Source organism: Sorex fumeus, unplaced genomic scaffold, assembly GCF_029834395.1.
Source record: "Sorex fumeus unplaced genomic scaffold, SorFum_2.1 ptg000129l, whole genome shotgun sequence".
In the NCBI taxonomy this organism is placed as follows: Eukaryota; Metazoa; Chordata; class Mammalia; order Eulipotyphla; family Soricidae; genus Sorex; species Sorex fumeus.
The window spans coordinates 9254531-9273472 of record NW_026606186.1 but is presented as its reverse complement, the minus strand read 5'-3'; the positions used below and the strand labels follow the sequence as shown (position 1 = coordinate 9273472).

The window sequence follows — 18942 nt, the reverse complement described above, 5'->3', positions numbered from 1 at the left end:
AAGGAATGAGACCATACAAGACAAAGAATGCAATATTCAAAAACTAGTTTTAGAAAGTCACTAAATAGAAAACTACAACCCACAGAAAACAAGAACAACAAAGTCCCAGGGGGCCAAAAGAATCTGGTTTTCAGAGTGACCAAATTAAAAATGTATCCAAAATGTCTAGTTTTCAAGACTGGGAAGAAAGTCTCACACATGTGAGACCCTGGATTCAATCTCTATCTTTGAAAAATATGAACATAAATTGTTCTCAAAATCATCCAAAAACTGAAGAGGAGGCAACACTTTCTAGGTCATTCTATGATATCAGCATTACTCTGCTACTAAAACCAGACAAAGATATTTCAAGGAAACAGTAGACCACTGTCCATTATGTACATGGATACAGAAATACTCAACAAATTATTAGCAAATTGAGTTCAGCAGCAATGGGGACTCATGACCAAGTGGGATTTATTCCAGAGATGCAAGACTGGTTTCACATACAAATAGCAATTAATGTAAAATAATGGATTAATAAAAATGAAAGAAAAAATTCCCTATTGTCTTAAGTGATGCAGAAACAGCATTTGATGAGACCTCAGTCTTTCAGGATAAAAAATACCCAAGAAACTTGGAATGAAAGGGAACGTCCTAGTCATGATAAAGAGCATCTGTATAAAACTCATGACTGATATCATACTTATTGTTGAGAGACTGAGAGATCCCCCACCCCACAAAAATCAAGACTAAGACAATGATGTCTATTTCATCCATTTCCATTTTAACATTGTACAGGAAGTTTAGCCAAAGCAATTAGGCAAGAAAAGTAATTAAAAAGCATCCAATGGGCAAATTGCAAAGTAAGATGATCTCTATTAGCTGGGAAAACAATTATTTTGGAACCAAGACATGAAACTAGTGGAATACAAGGCAAACATGAAAAACTAATTGATCACACACACAACAATTAACAATTAAAAACTTGGAACAACTTCATTTACAATTCGATGAAAATGAATGTTATCTAGGAATAAATATAGCCAAGGGAGTTAAAGATAGTTGTGATGAAAACCACAAAACATTGTTGGGAGACATTAAGAAAGCCTAAATGAATGGCACATAATCCATGTTTATGGATTGGAAGGTTCAATTTGGTTATGACGAATACATCCCCTTTATCTACATGTTCAATGTGATTACCCACCAGTAGCACATTGAAGGGCTTCCAACCCAAATCACATCCTCTTGGAATTTCAGAATTTTACCTTGCTTTTATGTAAAGTCATAAAGGGTCTCACACATGCAAGGCAAATGCTCTTCTGCTGACTCTGTCTCTGACCTGAATGTTACCCTCCTTGGAAATCCCATCTTTGCAGATGTAGTTGATGATGATGATGTCATTATCAGTGGGACACACCCAAAAATGCAATGATGGGTTTCTTTCTTTCTTTTCTTTCTTTTTTTAAAAAATGTAGGAGTATTGCTATTTATTCAGGCATTGATTAGGCTGATTGAATTAGGCATGAACTCCACCTTACTTTTTTTTTCCTTTTTATAAATTTATTTATTGACTCACCATGAGACAGTTACAAAGCTTTGGGGTTTAAGTCTCAGTCATACAATGATGAAACACTCATCCCTTCACCAGTGCCCATTTTCCACCACCAAAAATCCCAGTATACCCCCCATCCCACATCCTGCCCCTACCTGTGGAACAGATGATTTCAAAAATACTCTCTCTCTCTCTCTCGACTTTGATTACATTTAATATTTCGACATCAGACCTACTATTATTATTTAGGATTTTACCCCAACACTCAGCTCTGCAGAAAAGTCAACCGTAGACAATTTGTTTTCTATTGCTGATTATGAATAACATATGATGTCACGTGGCCGCAGTAGTGACTGCACGATTTTGGAATTCCAAAATTTTAACAATTAAATCTGGAGGGATTTCTGCTAAAACCTGCTGGGTTCTGAGATTTGTTCCTGAGCCTCTGGGATCATGGCCGTTAAGCAGCTTGATCAGGAGCCAGAGAGGCCGTTCATGGGCAGCAACTCAGAGTCTCGTTGGGGCAGGGAGGAAAGGGCCGGCTCCACCCCATCCCGTGAGGCCCCTCGTGTCTCATCAATGCACGTCCAAACCTGACTGTCCAGTGGCCTCTGGAGAATGGCAGTCACCGAGCCACCAAGAGGGAGCAGGTTGGAGGGACAGCACCCTTTCCCCCCTGGGGTGGCCTGGCACTGGTAACTTACTGCAGGGACTGGACACATTTCTGCCAAAAGTTGTTGGGTTCCGAGATTTGTTTCTGAGTCTCTGGGATCATGGCCATTAAGCAGTTCAATCAGGAACCAGAGAGGCCTTGCCTCCAATTATATAGCTGAGCCGGAGGTGGTTTGTGGGTATGTCTCCCACATACCTAACGTTTGGCCACTTACTTTCTTGGTAAACTTTGCCCCAAGTTTTTGGGGTCTGGCTGAAGGCACAGCAGCAATTTTGGGGTCTGGAAGTCTGAAGGCACCATCAGGCTGCTGATGCACTCGCTTCACAGGTACAGATTGACCTGCTGGCAGCACCATACCCCCTCTTTTCTTTCTTTCTTTCTTTCTTTCTTTCTTTCTTTCTTTCTTTCTCTTTCTTTCTTTCTTTTCTTTTTTCTTTTCTTTCTTTTATTCTTCTTTCCTTTCTTTCCTTCCTTCTTCCTTCCTTCCTTCCTTCCTCCTTTCTTCCTTCTTTCCTTCCTTCCTCCCTCCCTTCTTTCTTTCTCTCTTTCTTTCTCTCTTTCTTTCTTTCTTTCTTTCTTTCTTTCTTTCTTTCTTTCTTCTTGCTTGTTTGCTTGCTCGCTTGCTCTTTGAGTCACGCCTGATGATGCTCAAGGGTTACTCCTGGCTCTGCACCAAGGAATTACTCCTGGCAGTGCTTAAGGGGCCATATGGGATGCTGGGGATCAAACCAGGTCTGCCGCATGCAAGGCAAACTCCCTTCCCACTGTATTATTACTCCAACCCCAATGATGGTTTTCTCATACAATGAAAGGACAGAATGGTAATAGACCCTGAGAGTTTACCTATAGATCAGTGCTACCAGTCCACCAAAGCAACGGGGCTGGACTTCTTTCAGTAGCCTATGTGGAATCTATATAAATAATCATGTGATTTTTGGCTTTGCTCAGTTATTGGGATGAGTCATCATCTTTAGTGACCAGGATGTGCCTACACAGATTATTAGCGAGATGTGGTGGCTGTGGTGATGCTATTGTCACATAGTTCAACCCTCCACACTACCCCCTGTTTCCTTAGGCCATGCTGGGCTTCTGCAAACCCCACTTGTTCTCGACCAGGTTCTGCTAATAGACCAAAGTTACAAGCCAACGGGAAAGAAGGGCTTGCTCTTCCTGCTTCTGGTGGAGTCCTTGTTCACTTCTGGTTCCTGCCATTCTGGCAACACAACAGAAATTTCTTGCTACAGCAACTGCTAAATGCATATTTTTGCTTTCCCAACACTTCCCAGGCCCAGCTCACTGAGGTCCTGCTGAGAGGTTGGATCCATTTCCTTGTCCCAAGTGGCTTCACTGGTGCCCAGGGACTCTGGCACAGGTTGAGTAGCTGGCCTGGAGCCTAAGCTCTGCGAGCTGCTTCTTTCCTTCTGGTGTTTAGTCATCCCAGCCTCTTCCTCTTGTTTCTTCCGCTGTAGAGGAAACAGGTCCTTCCTGTTCTTCTCCCCAACATTCGTATTCTCATTTCAGTCAGGCAAAGTTACGTACATAACACGTGTGTACCAGTTCAACTGGGGGTGTAGCGCAGCAGTAAAGCACTTGCCTGTGTGAGGCACTGGGTTCGAACCCCAGCACACACACACACACACAATAAAATGACTTAAAAAAAAGATGCTAAATTTTCTGCTTAAGCGACTGGTATGCTGCTCATTTCCTGAATGTCATAACATAAAGGGAGGAAGAATGAGAAACCGCGAGACTTTTATGGTTATAACAGAACATCTCATTCAGAGTTCTGATTCTAAGAAGTCTGAAATCCTCAGGAGACAATGTGGGGGGATATAGAGAAGAGGGGAACAGAAAGAACAAAGGAAAGGATCAGAAAATCACCCAGTACATAGGTGACTCCTTATCTGCTTTGAGTTTCGATTCTCTCGTGGGTGATGCCAAGAATCAGCCAGCCAAATGATCTCAAACGCATCCTTAGACTTTGGACCTGCACCGTTACGTGACGTTTGCAATTCTGTCACCCCCAAACCCACTTTTGTTGAGGATGTCCCCCTTCCACTGGACACTGCTTTGTTTTAAAAATGCAACCAAAGAGCCATCTTCTCTCAAACTTTCGGCGTTTTCCAGTGGGGAAGTCTTGCCTTCTCTTAGTTTCTGAGGAGGGAACTTTGGCTCATAACGTGTGCTGGGTGTGGAATTCTTACTTGGGTCTATACCAGTCAGACAGCTGTAATTCTCCTGGTGGCTTATTCACAGACCTATCGGGTAAAATAAGGCAAGGAGTCACACTCGACTAGAATTTGAGATAATCAAGTGTCGATCAAATCATGGACTAATAGGGACTATGTCTTCTAATAAGATACAAAGTGGCAAATAAGTGTGAAGGAAGAAAACTGGTTCACTTTGATGGCAGTCGCTTGATAAACTATATACATGATTTCCGATCTTAACTCTAGGGGTCGCCCTGAAACCTTTCTGTTTCCATCATTCTGCCTCCGATTCTCAATCTTCTAATTCACAGAGGAAAGAGCAGAGCGTGGATGAACACGTTCCCTCAATTTTTGGCCCCCTTACCTGTAGCACTGAATCTTTTTTTCTCCTCAATCACAATAATAAAATATCCCTAGTTTCTTGTTTTGCTTTATGGGGCGTCAGAAGACATATTGAGCTGTGCTCAGGGCTTACCCTTGAGTCTGTGCTGAGGGATCACTCTTGGCAGGGCTTGAGAGCCCATATGGGGGTGTAGGGGGCCAAACCTAGGTAAGATGCATACAGGGCAGGCACCTCCCTGCTTCACTGTCTCTCTGACCCTGCATCCCTTCGGTCTAGCCTCAAATACCCTCACTACCCAGGACCCTTCATTTGATCCATATTCTCAAGCAGGGGACGGGGTGAGGGGTGTCCTCTTAGATCTTCCAGTGCCAGCTACTCTGGGCATTTTCCTTAGTGTCAATTTCCTATGTACAGTTAGAACCTCACTCATGAATGTGTGACTCATGCAGCTATGTTCCGACATCTTCCCCACTCAGATTTTAACCTTACCCTGAGTAATGTTAAATGCTAAACTCAGACTCCCATCTCCAAATGAGGCTTTCTTCATGTGTGGCTGATATCAATGGGTTCATTTGGGTGACCCATGTAGAAATAGGGGATTATTTCATATGTGAGCACATCCAAACCCCAGCATCACACCTACTCCCAAACAGTGCATTTTAGCTCTGGGACACCTTTCCACCCATCTCCACGCTCCTTTTCCTACACCACCATCTTTGGTACAGTCTACTTCAGTGTCTCCTAGTTGGTCTCATACCCTTAAAAAGAGACTTTGTTAAATGAACTAGTTCAGTAGACTTCCCTGCTATTTCGTGGTGTCCACCTGGTGGCTCTAACAATGGGCTTCATAGTTGCACTACTGCCCAGTCAACTGCAACTACCTTGCTCCAATCCAGAGGGTCCTTGATAGTACAGCAGGTGAGGCGCTTGCATGAGGCTCACCCACGTTCAATCCCTGGCACCCCGTAAGTTTCCCTGAGAGCCTGGCCAGGAGTGATTTCCCGAGCACAGAACCAGGAGTAAGTCCTGAGCACTGCTGGGTGTGGCCCCCAAACGCAACCCAAATCAACCCAAATGAGATGAGGGTCCCTTAGATCTGCCCTTCACCTACTATAGGTGATGTGAGACACCTGGCAAGTTCCACACCATAGGAAATAACCAAAGGATTATTTCTTTGGTTTTAAGACAACATACTCATTCTCTCTGTAATGGTTTCCCCTGGTTCAGTCTGCTCTTGAAATTCATCTCAATTGGTGTCATTTTTCTACTCCTTCCCACCCTTCATCAACATCTCCCATGCCCTTCTCAGCTAGTCTGAATTCGTTTAGCAATGTTCCTCCCAGTGATGCTTTGGTCCTTCTAGAATAGATCAGATAGGATATTTGTCAAGTATTTACCAGCACTGGTACATCTCTTACAGTTTCTTTGGGCTCAGAATAAATGAAAAGCATTTGATCACTTTTAAACCGAAGTAAAGATTCCCACATTTTAGAAGACGAGTTACACTCCATCAATCCATCCCTGTATTATTTATTACCAGGTATTTCATGAACACACAATGTTATTATAGACAGAATGTTTGTGTCCCTCTTAAATTTACAGATTGAAATTGTAACCCCCCAAATTAGGATTGTATTAGGAGTGGGGCCTTTGGGTGATTGTGTCATGAGGAAGGAAGCCTCACTGAGGGGGATTAGCACCCGATTATAGTGATCTTTTGCTTCCGTATCCTGAACCAAGATGAGTGACACAGGGCACCCCAGAGCGGGGCAAGTGAGCCCACCACCTGCTAATGAGAACTCTGGAAGTAAAAAATCTTTACACTTCACAATGCCGCCATGATTATGGCTAAACTCCATAGGCTCAGGACAAGTCTCATGCAGAAATTGATCTGTTGAGAAACTCAGGTATGCAGGTTTTGTGACTAAAATCTCCAGGCTCTCATGAAGTCATGGATGGGCTACCTCCCCATCATCTCCCTGTTCTTCCAGAAACCTGACAATCATGCCCATGAACTGCCTCTGGGCCAGATAAGTCTTTTTTTAACTGGCCATGATCCAGAGACTCATAAATAAATCTCAAGAGATCAACAAGTTGCAGAGATGCTTCCAAACCCCACACCAGGCTCTGTTGTCTGGGCCACCTAGACTCACCATCCAGTTAAAATTTTAACTCTAGCTGTATCACCCCATTCAAAAATTTTTAACTCCTAGAGCACGGGACATCTAAAACTCTACACCCTGATGAACCAGGACTAGCACACCTTATTGGATGGAATGTAAAGTAGAAGGCTACCAATCTCATTAGGAAAATATAAACACACAAAACTTAACTGGTGACATGTCAATAGTCTCTTCAACAAGGGCTTAATGGCTCCATGGTGAGATACAACAATATTCACACACCTTCTTCTAAGAAAATATTTTTGATCATTTTTATTGAATCATAACAAGCAATATAAAATAAATTATTAAGGTTCTGGTATAAGGGCAGGCTTGAGAAGTGGTTGGAAAAATTGGAAATAATGGTAGTGGAAAGGTGCACTGGTGGTGTGATAGGTATTGGAATATTGAATGCAATAAATCATGAGTAACTTTATAAAAACTATATATATTGAATGAAATAAATCATGCACAACTTTATAAAAATTACACACACACACACACACACACACACACACACACACACACATAGTGATCTTCCCAGGGAGCTCCTTGTCCTCACTATGATGTGACAACCATCTGTGGAACAGAAGTGAGCGTCATTAGAAGCCAAAACTTCCCTACTCTACTCTTGGGTCTCTCAGCTCCCATATTTGCTTTCATCCATTAGAAACAAAGATTTTTATCCTCTAGGTAATGTTTGTGCTGATATCATTTAGGTATATTTGGGGGCTGATTTATTAAAGAGGTGAGCCTATTATCTTTCTGACATACCCCATACTTACCAAACACCAGAACAACATAAAACAGCGCCAGGCTGTTGTCACTCAGAGCTATCCAGAGGGGGGCGGGCAAGAGCCCTCCCTGCCCCCCAGGGACCCAGCCCCGGCAGCCAACCTCCACTCCCCAACTGCCGCCATGCTCCAGGCCACTTTTCAGACCATGCGGTTGCTTCTTGGCTGCGTGACACATCATAAAACACTTACTACCCATTTTCCATAATTGCCACACCCTGTTTGATGGGGTTCAGACAGTAGGCAACAAATTATAGACAGAAATATATATATATATATATGCCTTTCAAAGAGCCTGGCAAGCTACTGAGAGTATTCCGCCCTCACAGACAGAGCCTGGCAAGCTCCCCGTGACATATTCGATATGCCAAAACCAGTAGCTATAACAGGTCTCATTCCCCTGACCCTGAAAGAGCCACCAACTGTTGTTAAAGACAAGTAAGGAGAGGTTGCTAAAATCTCAGGGCTGGGACAAATAGAGACATTACTGGCGCCCACTCGAGTAAATCGAAGAATAACAGGATGACAGTGATACAGTGGTACAGTGAGTATTTAAGTTACCTGAAAAGAAACTTTTTGTGCAAAGTCCAAAGAAGCAGTAAGAGCAGTAAAAGCGGTAACAGGTGAATTTTTCTTTTGCATTTTATACTTCCCTGGAGGAGAAAGAAATAGAAAAGAGTAAATTGAATGAATTATGCCATAGACAGAGGAGATAATGTCGAATCTGATGGTTTGACGAGGACCCTAAGGTCCTTCTGTTCTGGATGTCTCTTGGTATGGAAATAGAATCATGTCAGCGGAGACTATTTTAACTCCTCAAACTCTTAGGACATTAGCTGGCCTTGTCTTTTGCAAAGTACAAAAGACTTTTCCTATACAAAAGAAAAATACAAATGTCACTTTCCACTCTAATTCAGGGTGGAGAGAAGAGAAGGAGGAGAAGGAGGTGGTAGAGGAGGAGGAGGAAGAAGAGAGAGAGAGAAAGGAGAGAGAGAGAAGAGAGAGAGAATTTTGAAAAGACTCACTTGAACTCTGAAAAGGGCATACAGCTATGAAGAAATGTGTTACTTTTAGTTAATATGATAGAGATCATTTTCAAGTAAAGTGATAGGATCGATATATAACAGTATAAAATAAATGTCTCTTCTTAAAGTTATTCAAAATTAATTCAGAGAACAGGCTAGAGGCTAAACTATGCATTGAAGATTATTTGTACATTGGAATTTTAGTCATGAAGTTTAATAAAACTCCTTTGAGATTCTTAATCTATGCCATAGGAAATTGTGTGCAGAAAGGAGTTGGATGTCCACCAACTTTGTTGAAATTAAGGACAAGCACTTACGAAACTGGAGTGATAGCAGAGCAGTAAGGGTGTTTGCCTTGCACGAGGCTGATCCGAGATTGATTCCCAACAACCCATATGGTCCTCCGAGCACCTCTAGGAGTAATTCCTGAGTGCAGAGCCAAGAGTGACTTCTGAGCATTGCCGGGTTGGACAAGCACTTACCTTTTCTTTTCCTAAGATCATGATGAAACTTTACAGCGCGTCTTCCTGGAGATGTAACATGCATGGCATTGTGACTTCGGAAGACATGAGGGAAATGTGAAGGAGACCCAAAGTTTCCAAGAGCAACATGCCAAGATTTTGAAAATCAGGGGTCCAATAACCAGGTATTCCTCCTGTGGCACTCCTCAGCTTGTGTGTTTATCATTTCACTCTTCTGTGATTGCTGATGTCATCAGATTCTCTTTTGATGATGACAGAACTAGATCCTTATAATCATCACAATTCAGTCACATCTCCGTCGTTACCGAAGACCAAACTTTTTTTTTTTAAGGCTCACTTAAATCCTTTCCATTTTCTTGGCGCTATTTCTAGTGCTTTATAACACATTTACTACTTTAAGAGTAATTACACAAAGTAAAGCATGCATCATGTTAGTGTCCAGTTCATTGTATTTGTAAAATGTGTGCATGAATGTATGAAAATCAGTTTAAGATCTAGAACATCGGGGTCGGAGCAACAGTACAGAGGATATGGTCCCCCAAGTACCGACAGGAGTAATTCCTGAGCTCAGAGTCAGGAGTAATTCCTGAGCATCACTGGGTGTAACCCAAAAAGTTAAAAAAAAAATCTAGAACATCTCCATGAATTCCACGATTTTTCTGATGCTCTTTTGGGTACCTGCTCTCCCTCACCCAGGAAGCCAATGTACTGATTTCTACTGGCTTAGCCAAGTTATTAATGCTGTGAAACTTCACATCTGTACAACTGGATCGCAAGCATGCTTGGCATCTGGCTATTCACTCCAGGAGTTTGCAGTTGGCCCATGTGGGTAAGGGTATATCACACAAAGAAAAAAACTGAACTGAAAATGAATTCTACCACAAACATAACAACTAAATCTTCACCTTTTAGCCTTTGCAATGTGTGTCTTAAGGTAATAGAAACAAAAAGCTTTAAATACATGAGCTAGTTTGGATAGAGGAGGACCCAGTATGACAATAATAAAAGTTTGAGATTCTTAATCTATGCCATAAGCAATTGTGTACATAAAGGAGTTGGATGTCCATCAACTTTGTTGAAATTAAGGACAAGCACTTATGGGACTGGAGTGATAGTAAGCGGGTAAGGCGTTTGCCTTGCCTATAACAATAATAGTTGAAAATGATCACTCTGGAAAAAAACTGAGTGTTGAAAATAGATTAAAGGGATATAATCCTGATAACATTTCAGTGTCTATATTGCAAACTGTAATATCCAAAAGAGGTGGGGCGGGGGGGAATGCTTGCTATAGAGGCAGGAGGAGGGGAGGGAAACTGGGGACATTGGTGGTTGAAAATGTACACTGATGAAGGGATGGATCTTGGAGTGTTATGAAGAAAAAATAAGAGCTGTAATACATCAGAATCAGAAAACTTCTGCTTATCAAAAGACACCATTAAGAGAATGAGTAAAGGTAAAGGTAAAAGGTAAAGGCCCTCCCGTTGATCATCGATTTGCTCGAGCGGGCCCAGTAACGTCTCCATTGGAGACTTTGTTGTTACTGTGTCTGGCATATCGAACACTCTCGGTAGCTTGCCGGGCTCTCCGAGAGGGGCGGAGGAATCGAACTCGGGTCGGCCATGTTGGCCGCTTGTAAGGCGAACGCCCTACCCGCTGTGCTATCGCTCCAGCCCGAGAATGAGTAAGTGATTACTATTCACCAGTGGTTCATGGTTACCTGAAATAGATTTTGGCAGCCAGGACAATAGAGGGAGCCTTTGTCAATGTTGGATGCCCAGGAATAGCTAAGTGGTTAGAGGGCCTGCCTGGCAAGTAGGAGGCCCTGAGTTGAACCCTTAGCACCACCCCACATGAATGAATGCAATTCTTGGCACTGTCAAGGTGATCCCTGTTGCCACAGTAAGTGTAACCAAATGGATACACTTGGTTACACTTAAGCACCCTTATCAAGAGTGTGACACCCAATAGGCGCCCCATCAAGTGTGTGACTCCTGGACATTGCAACCACAACAAATGAAAGAAAAATCTTGTATTCTGTTCATTTTCACTCTTCCTAGAAGAGAACAAAGGTGAAGGGAAAGATAATTAAATTAGCCATAGCAAACGCATGCGCCAAGAGATGACAATCATGAGTGCAGGTGAAATTTCTCTTAAAAAGTTAAAGGTGGGGGGTGGGGGACGGAGCAATAGTATAGTGGGGAGGATGTTTGCCTTGCAAGCAGCTGGCTGGGTTCGGTCCCTGGCATCCTATGTGGTACTCCAAGTACCACCAAGGAGTAATTCCTGAGTGCAAAGCTAGTAGTAACTCCTGGGTGTGGCCTCCCCCCAAAATAAAACAAAACATAAAAGTTAAATAAGGGGCCAAAGTGATATCTCAGTGGACTGGAGCACATGCTTGGTATGCAGGGGGGCCTATGTTTGGTCCCAGGTACAACATAAGGACCCTGAAGCACCACTAGGAGGAGTAGAATCTGAGCATTGACTGGCAAAAACCCCTGAACACTGCTAGGTGTGGCCCCCCAAAAAATACCAATTCTATTACTATTGATAATAATGTTAAAAAAAAAAACTATTGGAAGGTAAAGGAAAGGGACCAACACCTGTCTGATCCTTGGAAGGAGGAAAATCTTTTAGGTCAAAATCCACATCTGGGCAGCTTTGTATTGTGATTTTCTCAGTTCACAAGGTGACTCAGACTCCTTGAAAAGGTTGATGAAATGAAAGCAATACCAGTGATAATCATCCTCTGTGCAAAAGAAGAAATGAAAGTTTATTGATACTAAAACCAAATTGAAACCCCTGTGTAAAAGTTTTCTTCCTCTCTCATTGTGAGAGTATTTTCAAGTTAGAGCAAGGGAAAAAAGACAGAAGAATGAGAAGCCGCAGCACCCTTTGAACAAATACAGTGGTGAGGTATGAACAGGCATGTTAACATAAGAAAACCTACTTTCAGTAGTGATGACTTACAATGTAAAAGGTGTGGTTGAAGAACAAGAACAATCAGTGCTGGTGAGGAATTGAGGAGAAAGGGACTCTCCTTCATTGTTTGTTGGTGGGAATGCCGACTGGTTCAACCTTTTTCTGAAAATAATATGGACATTCCTCCCCCAAACTGGACATGGAGCTCCCATTTGACCTAGCAATACCACTTCTGGGAATATACCCTGGGGCTCCAAAAACACACAGCAGAAAAGCCATCTTCACTTCTATGTCCATTACTGCACTGTTCACATCAGCCAGAATCTGGAAACAACCGAGTGCCCGAGAATAGACAAGTGAATAAAAAGTGGATAAAGAAACTATAGTACATCTATATAATGGAATACTATGCAGTTGCTGGGGGAAATGAAGCCATGAAATTTACTTATAAATGGATGGATGTAGAGAGTATCATGCTGAGTGTCATAAATGAGTCAGAAAGAAAGGGACAGATGCAGAATGACTGCATTCAGTTAGCGGATATATATATAAAAAAAAATAGTATAAGGCTAGTTGTATAAGACCAGGGAAAACAGGGGCCAGAATGGCTGGTCAATTGTTAGAAGCTTGCCACAAGTGTGTGTATGTTGGGGGTTTGTTGGGGGTTTGTTGGGGGCGGGGGGGTACGAAGGGCAGTTTGGATAGAAAAGGGACCAGTACGATAATAATAGTTGGAAATGATCACTCTAGGCAAGAACTGAGTGTTCAAAGTATGTAAAGGTATATGCATGATAACTTTTCAGTATCTGTATTGCAAACCATAATGCCCAAAAGGAGAGAGGTGGAGGGAGAGAGAGAGAGAGAGAGAGAGAGAGAGAGAGAGAGAGACAGAAAGAGAGAGAAAGAGAGAGAGAGGTAGAGAAAAGAAAAGTGCCTTCCATAGAGGCAGATCGGAGTGGGAGGTGAGAGGGAAACTGGGAACATTGGTGGTGGGAAATGAACACTGGAGAAAGGATGGGTGTCACTGTATGACTGAAACCCAATCAGGGGCAACTTTATAACTGTGTATCTCAAGGTGATTCAAATACGAAATAAAATGTAGGGTTGCAAAAAAAACAGGAAAGCAAGAGAGTTGGGTATTTGGGGGTTTTATTTTATTTTTTGTACTTTTGTTGTTTTGTCTCGCTTTTAGCCACACCTGGCAGTGTTCAGGGTTTATTCCTGCCTCTCACCTCAGGGACGATGCCTGGTGGTGCTCTGGGGACCGCATGAGGTGCCAGGGATCAAACTCAGATCAGCTGTGTGCAAGGCAAATGGCCTACCCGCTGCACTCTAGCTCTGGCTCATGGTTTTTGTACGTTTTTAAGGGAACAGAAAGAGAAACATTTGTTAAGTCATTCAGGTAGTTTTTTTTTTTCTCATGACCATGGTCATGAGAAAAATCACTTTATGAGAATGACCTTTACTTTCATTTTCAGTTCCATTTAATAGAATTATTGAGAAGGAGGGAATTGCTCTGTCATTTTTCTATATTTTTCCTATATGACTCACAGCTTATTTTCAGGGGTGGGGGGGTGTCCCTGATTTCCTCCACTACTACCTTTCTGCTTAGGTGATTTTTTTTTGTTATGAAATAATTTATATCAAATTCTCATTTCCTTTTCAATGTCTTTTATAGCTATTTTTTGTGTGATTATCATGGGGAGTACATTTTATAGGCTGAAGTTTTAACACTCAAACCAGAACACTTGAGGGAGTCAGTTTGGGGAGGATGACAGCAGTACTCAAGTGTTACTCCTTTCGCAGTGCTCCAGGGTCATCCCTGGTGGTGCGTGGGGATCCAGACAGTGCTGGGGACAGGACTCAGGCCTCCCCTCCTATATAAAAAGCACACGATCCAGTTCTTTGAGCTCTCTCCTAGGCTCCTCAGAGATTGAATTTATACCAGCAGGGGCCGTAGAGACAGTATAGAGGGAAGGTGTTTGCCTTGCACGCAGCCGACCCAGGTTCAGTCCCCAGAATCCCATGTGGTCTCCTGAGCACCACCAGGAGTAATTCCTGAGTGCAGAGCCAGGAGTAAACTCTGAGTAATCACTAGGTGTAGCACATAAACCAAAAAGAAAAGAAGACTCATACCCGCAAAATGCTGTCTTTTTATGGCATCATCCCCAACCCATTTGATTGTCATTCTTGATGTCAAAAATTACATCTTAATTTTACAGGCATAAGCTAATTGTCCTTTAAATTTATTAGTTCCTTAATTATGTAGATCAGAAAATCTCAAAGTTTTACTATTAACCTTTACAGCAATAATTTTTAAATGTGTATGTCTTGGGTTGAAGAGATAGAACAGCAGGGAGGGTGTTTTCCTTGCACGCAGCCAACCTGTGTCCAGTCCCTGGCACCCCATATGGTCCCGGAACCTGCCAGTGCTGATTCCCTGAGCACAGAGCCAGAAGTAAACCCTGAGCACCACTGACTGTGTCCCCCAAATAAACAAAAATGTATTTGTCTCTTAAATAACATAGAAAACTGTAGGATAACATTGGTTTATCCTTTCTCCCTTGCCACAGGGAGCTTTGTGTGTGGTTATCATGGGGAGTACATTTTATAGCCTGAAGTTTTAACACTCAAACCAGTGTTTAATGGGTTACACCCACCACAGTGTTCCCGAGTCACTCCCATTCCTTTGTTTATCTGTAAACTCTTCTCTGTGCTCTCTTCCCCAACCAGTCTATCACCATTTTTTCCTAATCAGATTCTGCTAACTTTTAAGGTCAGATTCTTCTAAGGCCACTGAACTTGTATTATAAGTTAAATATTGCTCTTTTTCTTCTCTTATGTCTTTTGCATAGTTTACTTTAAAGCAATGTCCTTTTTGTATAGACACAGGAAGACAGTTAATATTATGTCTTTGTAACTTGGGAGTTAACTGACTCCGAAAAATATTCACTCCCAGGCATCTGCTTTCTCGACTGAAGCTTCAGTGGGTCCTGACAAGGGACTGGATGCACCCAGGGCAAGCTGTGCGCTACCCTGGCATCGAAATGGGCCAGGCCAAAGCGCCACAATATTAACTATAAATTAAGAGCATAGTCATAGACAAAGTCTGTCATGATCCAAAGAGTAACAACTGGACAAGGTCCCTGCTGGGCTTAGGAAGACTAACGTGGTCTGAGGACTGTGGTCTGGAATATCTAGTGAGACGTCCTGAGGAAGAACCAAACTTTAAGCTTGTGCTTATTGCGCTCATTCAAAATGACATTGCTAGAAATATTAGAAGTAAATTTACTACAACTATTTAAGTGGATTACTAGCTGAGGAAAGAAGAAAGCAACACACCCTGGATGGAATCCCACCCTTGGACTGATCTCCTAGTAATCTGGAGTAATCTCCTTAGATGAGATTTTGTCCTTGAGTTAATCTCCTGGAGGAGTGGCCTTACCTCTCTTTGTTGATTTATTAATATTCAACTCCACCTTTGTATCCTCACCCTACATGAATTCTATATAAACTAGGCTGTAAGAGTGGGCTGGGGGGATCCAGAGAGAGAAAAACAGGAGAATCAGAAGAGAATGAAGATGAGATTGGAATAAACTGCAATTGATACCAACCAGCCGGGGCCCTTGGTCCTTCCTTCACCTGTCCATCGCCATTGACCTCCCCGTGGGAGATGGCATGGCTTTTCATATTTTATTTTTTGAATACACAGAAAACAAAAGTGGAGCTACAACCATTGTTATACGACCAGCTCCCTGCCTGCCTCTCCAGCCCATTTCCTTCCCTTCCCTTGGTTGTTGTTTTGGTGTCAGGGAGTTACACACTTGGTTGTAGTGGGCCAGGGGTCACACAGCCCGCCTCGGGTTTGCACACTCACAGGCTTGCACACTCACACTCATGGTTGCAGCTCTTTTTGTTTTGATTTTGGGTCACACTTGGCGATGCTCAGGGCTTACTCCTGGCTCTGCACTCAGGAATTACTCCTGGCAGTGCTCGGGGGACCAGATGGGATGCCGGAGATTGAGCCCGGATTCACCTCACACAAGGCAAATGCCCTCCCTGGTGTACTATGGCTCCGGCCCCCTTGGTTGCAGTTCTTGCACACTACTGTGATGTGCCCGCAGTTGTTGTGGGTTGTATCCTGCAAATCACACCCACAGTGCTAGAGATGGCACTTGGAGGCATGGGGCAGTGCCAGGGATTGAATTTAAGGCCTCGTGAACACAAAGCAGGCATTCAGCCACTAGTCACATCCTTGGACCAAGACTGTAGCACTGCACTGTCCTCCTGCTGTTCATTGATTTGCTTGAGCGGGCACCAGTAACATCTCCATTGTGAGACTTGTTACTGTTTTTGGCATATCGAATATGCACAGGTAACTTACCAGGCTTTGCCGTGCGGGTGAGATACTCTCAATAGCTTGCCAGGCTCTCCGAGAGGGGCAGAGGAATCAAACCCAGATAGGCCGCGTGCAAGGCAAACACCCTACCCGCTATGCTATAGCTCCAGCCCAACCAAGACTGTATGATGCCAAATATATTTACTTTTATTAAGCTATTTCTTTCTCCATGTGATTTCAAGTTTCTGTCTAACATCTTCATGTCTTTCTTCAGTCTTCTGCAGTTTTTGATGAGAAATCCACCTATAATCTTATAAATCCATTAAAAAATACATGAATGAAGCAGTTCTTTCTTGCTGCTTTCAGAATTTTCTCTTTGTCTTTCTATTCATCTTCTCGAACTTTAGCTAGGGATTGGAAAGAAAACTGAGTGTGTGCTTTACCTTGGTTTGATCCCCAACACTGCATGGTCCTGTGAGCACTGCCAGTACTGGATTTCTGAGCACCACCATGGGTGGCCCACCCCCAGCCCTAAAGGTTTTTTGATTTTTGTTTTTTTCATTATGTATCTTGGAGGGATGGAAATTTCTCTGAGTTCATCTTCCTGGGAGTTGTTGATGCTTATATTCATGTACTTCATCAAAGTTGTGAGGTTTTCAAGCATTATTTCTTCATATCGTCTCTCATTTTTTCACTGTGAGAGTTTCCCATGTTGATCTCTGCTTATGCTGATCCTTAAGTCTCTTTATGATCTGTTCACTTTTCTTCCATCGTTTTTCTTTCTGTTCTTCCAATTTAGTAATTCCCTGTGTCCCTTACTCAAGTTCATCGATTCTCTCTTCTGTATAAACAAAATTTGCATTTAAACCTATCTAATAAATTTTGCACTTTAATTATTGCTATTTCTAGCTCCCAACTGTCTTTTTGGGGGATTACTCTTCATTTATATTTGCATTTTGTCTAGATATCATTTTCTTGACTTTTCCTACAGCTTCTCTTTGTTCTCTGAGCATCTGTGACAGTGGTCATTTAAAAATTTCTCCACTATATCTAAGCATAGATGTACTTTCAGGACTGGTTCCTATATTTATTTATTTTTCAGGTGAAAACACGTTTTTGCTTATTTGCATACCTTGTAGATTTTGGGGGGTTGAAACCTGAACATTTGGATGATTGTGATAACTCTGAAACTCAGATAATCCCTCTTCCCCAGGGTTACCCATATTTTTGTTTCATGCTTTTAGTTTTATTTTTTTATAGTTTGTCTCTGTGCCAAGGATTAGCCTATGGTGTACATATATGGTCTTCAGAAGATCTCTTTCTGAGTCTCTGAGTATACACGATCACTTACTAAATTCTACCATGCACGTCGTTGTTGTTTAAGGTCCTTGTGTTTAATATCTGACTCACAAAGAAGGAAAAAAGCAGAGGAGGGAAGGAAAATCAGTTGTCCCTTTAAATCACCTAGCAGTCACTTCAACCTGGGGGTTGTGGGGGTGGGAGGGTGGGGACAGGCCTTTCAACCACAGGCCTCAACTGGAAGGAAATTGCTGGAAGCAGCTGCTGGGTGTTCCATCCTGCAGTGTTTGTTGTTGATCTCTTGCAGCTACAAAGAACGGTCACACTAGAGGCATCCAGTGACCAGCGGACTACCCTTCCTCACAAGGGCCAAGAGCCCAGAAGCCAGAAGATTACCATTTTAAGCATTGCTATGGCCAGTGAATGCTAACCTCCTGGGGCTTCTGTGTCCCGGAAGCCAGAGCTTCAGATGTCAGAAGACTGGGGAGGGTTGGAGTTGGGTCACCGTGGCAGAACGCGAGGAAGAATTTAGTTATCATTGAGGGAGGCATTTGGGCTTCCTGGACTCCTTGTGTAGTACTAGTGAGATGCTGGCAAACCTTCCCACCTCCTAAAAAAAAAAAAAAAAAGAAAGATGGAAAGGCAAGGGGAAGGAAGGGAAATCTAGGAAATAGAAGCAGTGGGGAAGGGGGCGGGAGGGGGGGGGGGGAGCCCTGATTTCTAGTGCTTTCTGGTTCTTGCAGTGTAAATGCTTCCCCTGGGCTATTCTCAGCTACCACAGTGACATCACTGCATACAGGTTGTTGGAAGAGTTTGAAGCTGGCCAGCAGGTCTGACCCAGCACTGGCTGGCTGTCAATTCTTTGCATTCAGGGTCAGTCCCCATTACCTGCCTCCCAGTTTTAGGCAGTGTGGGCAGGGGATGGGGGTGAAGGGCTCTGTTCCTTACCATCAAAATATCTGTAAAACAGGGGATTGGAGAAATCATACAGTGGATAGGACACATGCTTTGCATGTAGCTGTCCCGGATTTGAACCACAGTATCCCATATGGTCCCCCAAGCCCTGCCAGGAGTGATTCCTGAGTGCAGAGCCAGGACCCCAGATATGATCCCAAAGCCAAATAAATAAATAGATTTTAATCTTTAAAACATTCAAGTA

General features: G+C 42.9%; 1 protein-coding gene across 1 annotated transcript in view; it reads right to left on the bottom strand.

Moving 5' to 3' along the window:
* Nucleotides 1-15795, bottom strand: part of LOC130045748 (N-acetyllactosaminide alpha-1,3-galactosyltransferase-like) — a 77088-nt gene extending 61293 nt beyond the window's left edge. Inside the window, exon 1 of the mRNA XM_056138584.1 lies at nt 15788-15795. Within this exon, the coding sequence (XP_055994559.1) occupies nt 15788-15795 (8 nt within the window). The remainder of the gene's footprint in view (nt 1-15787) is intronic.
* Nucleotides 15796-18942: the final 3147 nt, after the last annotated feature.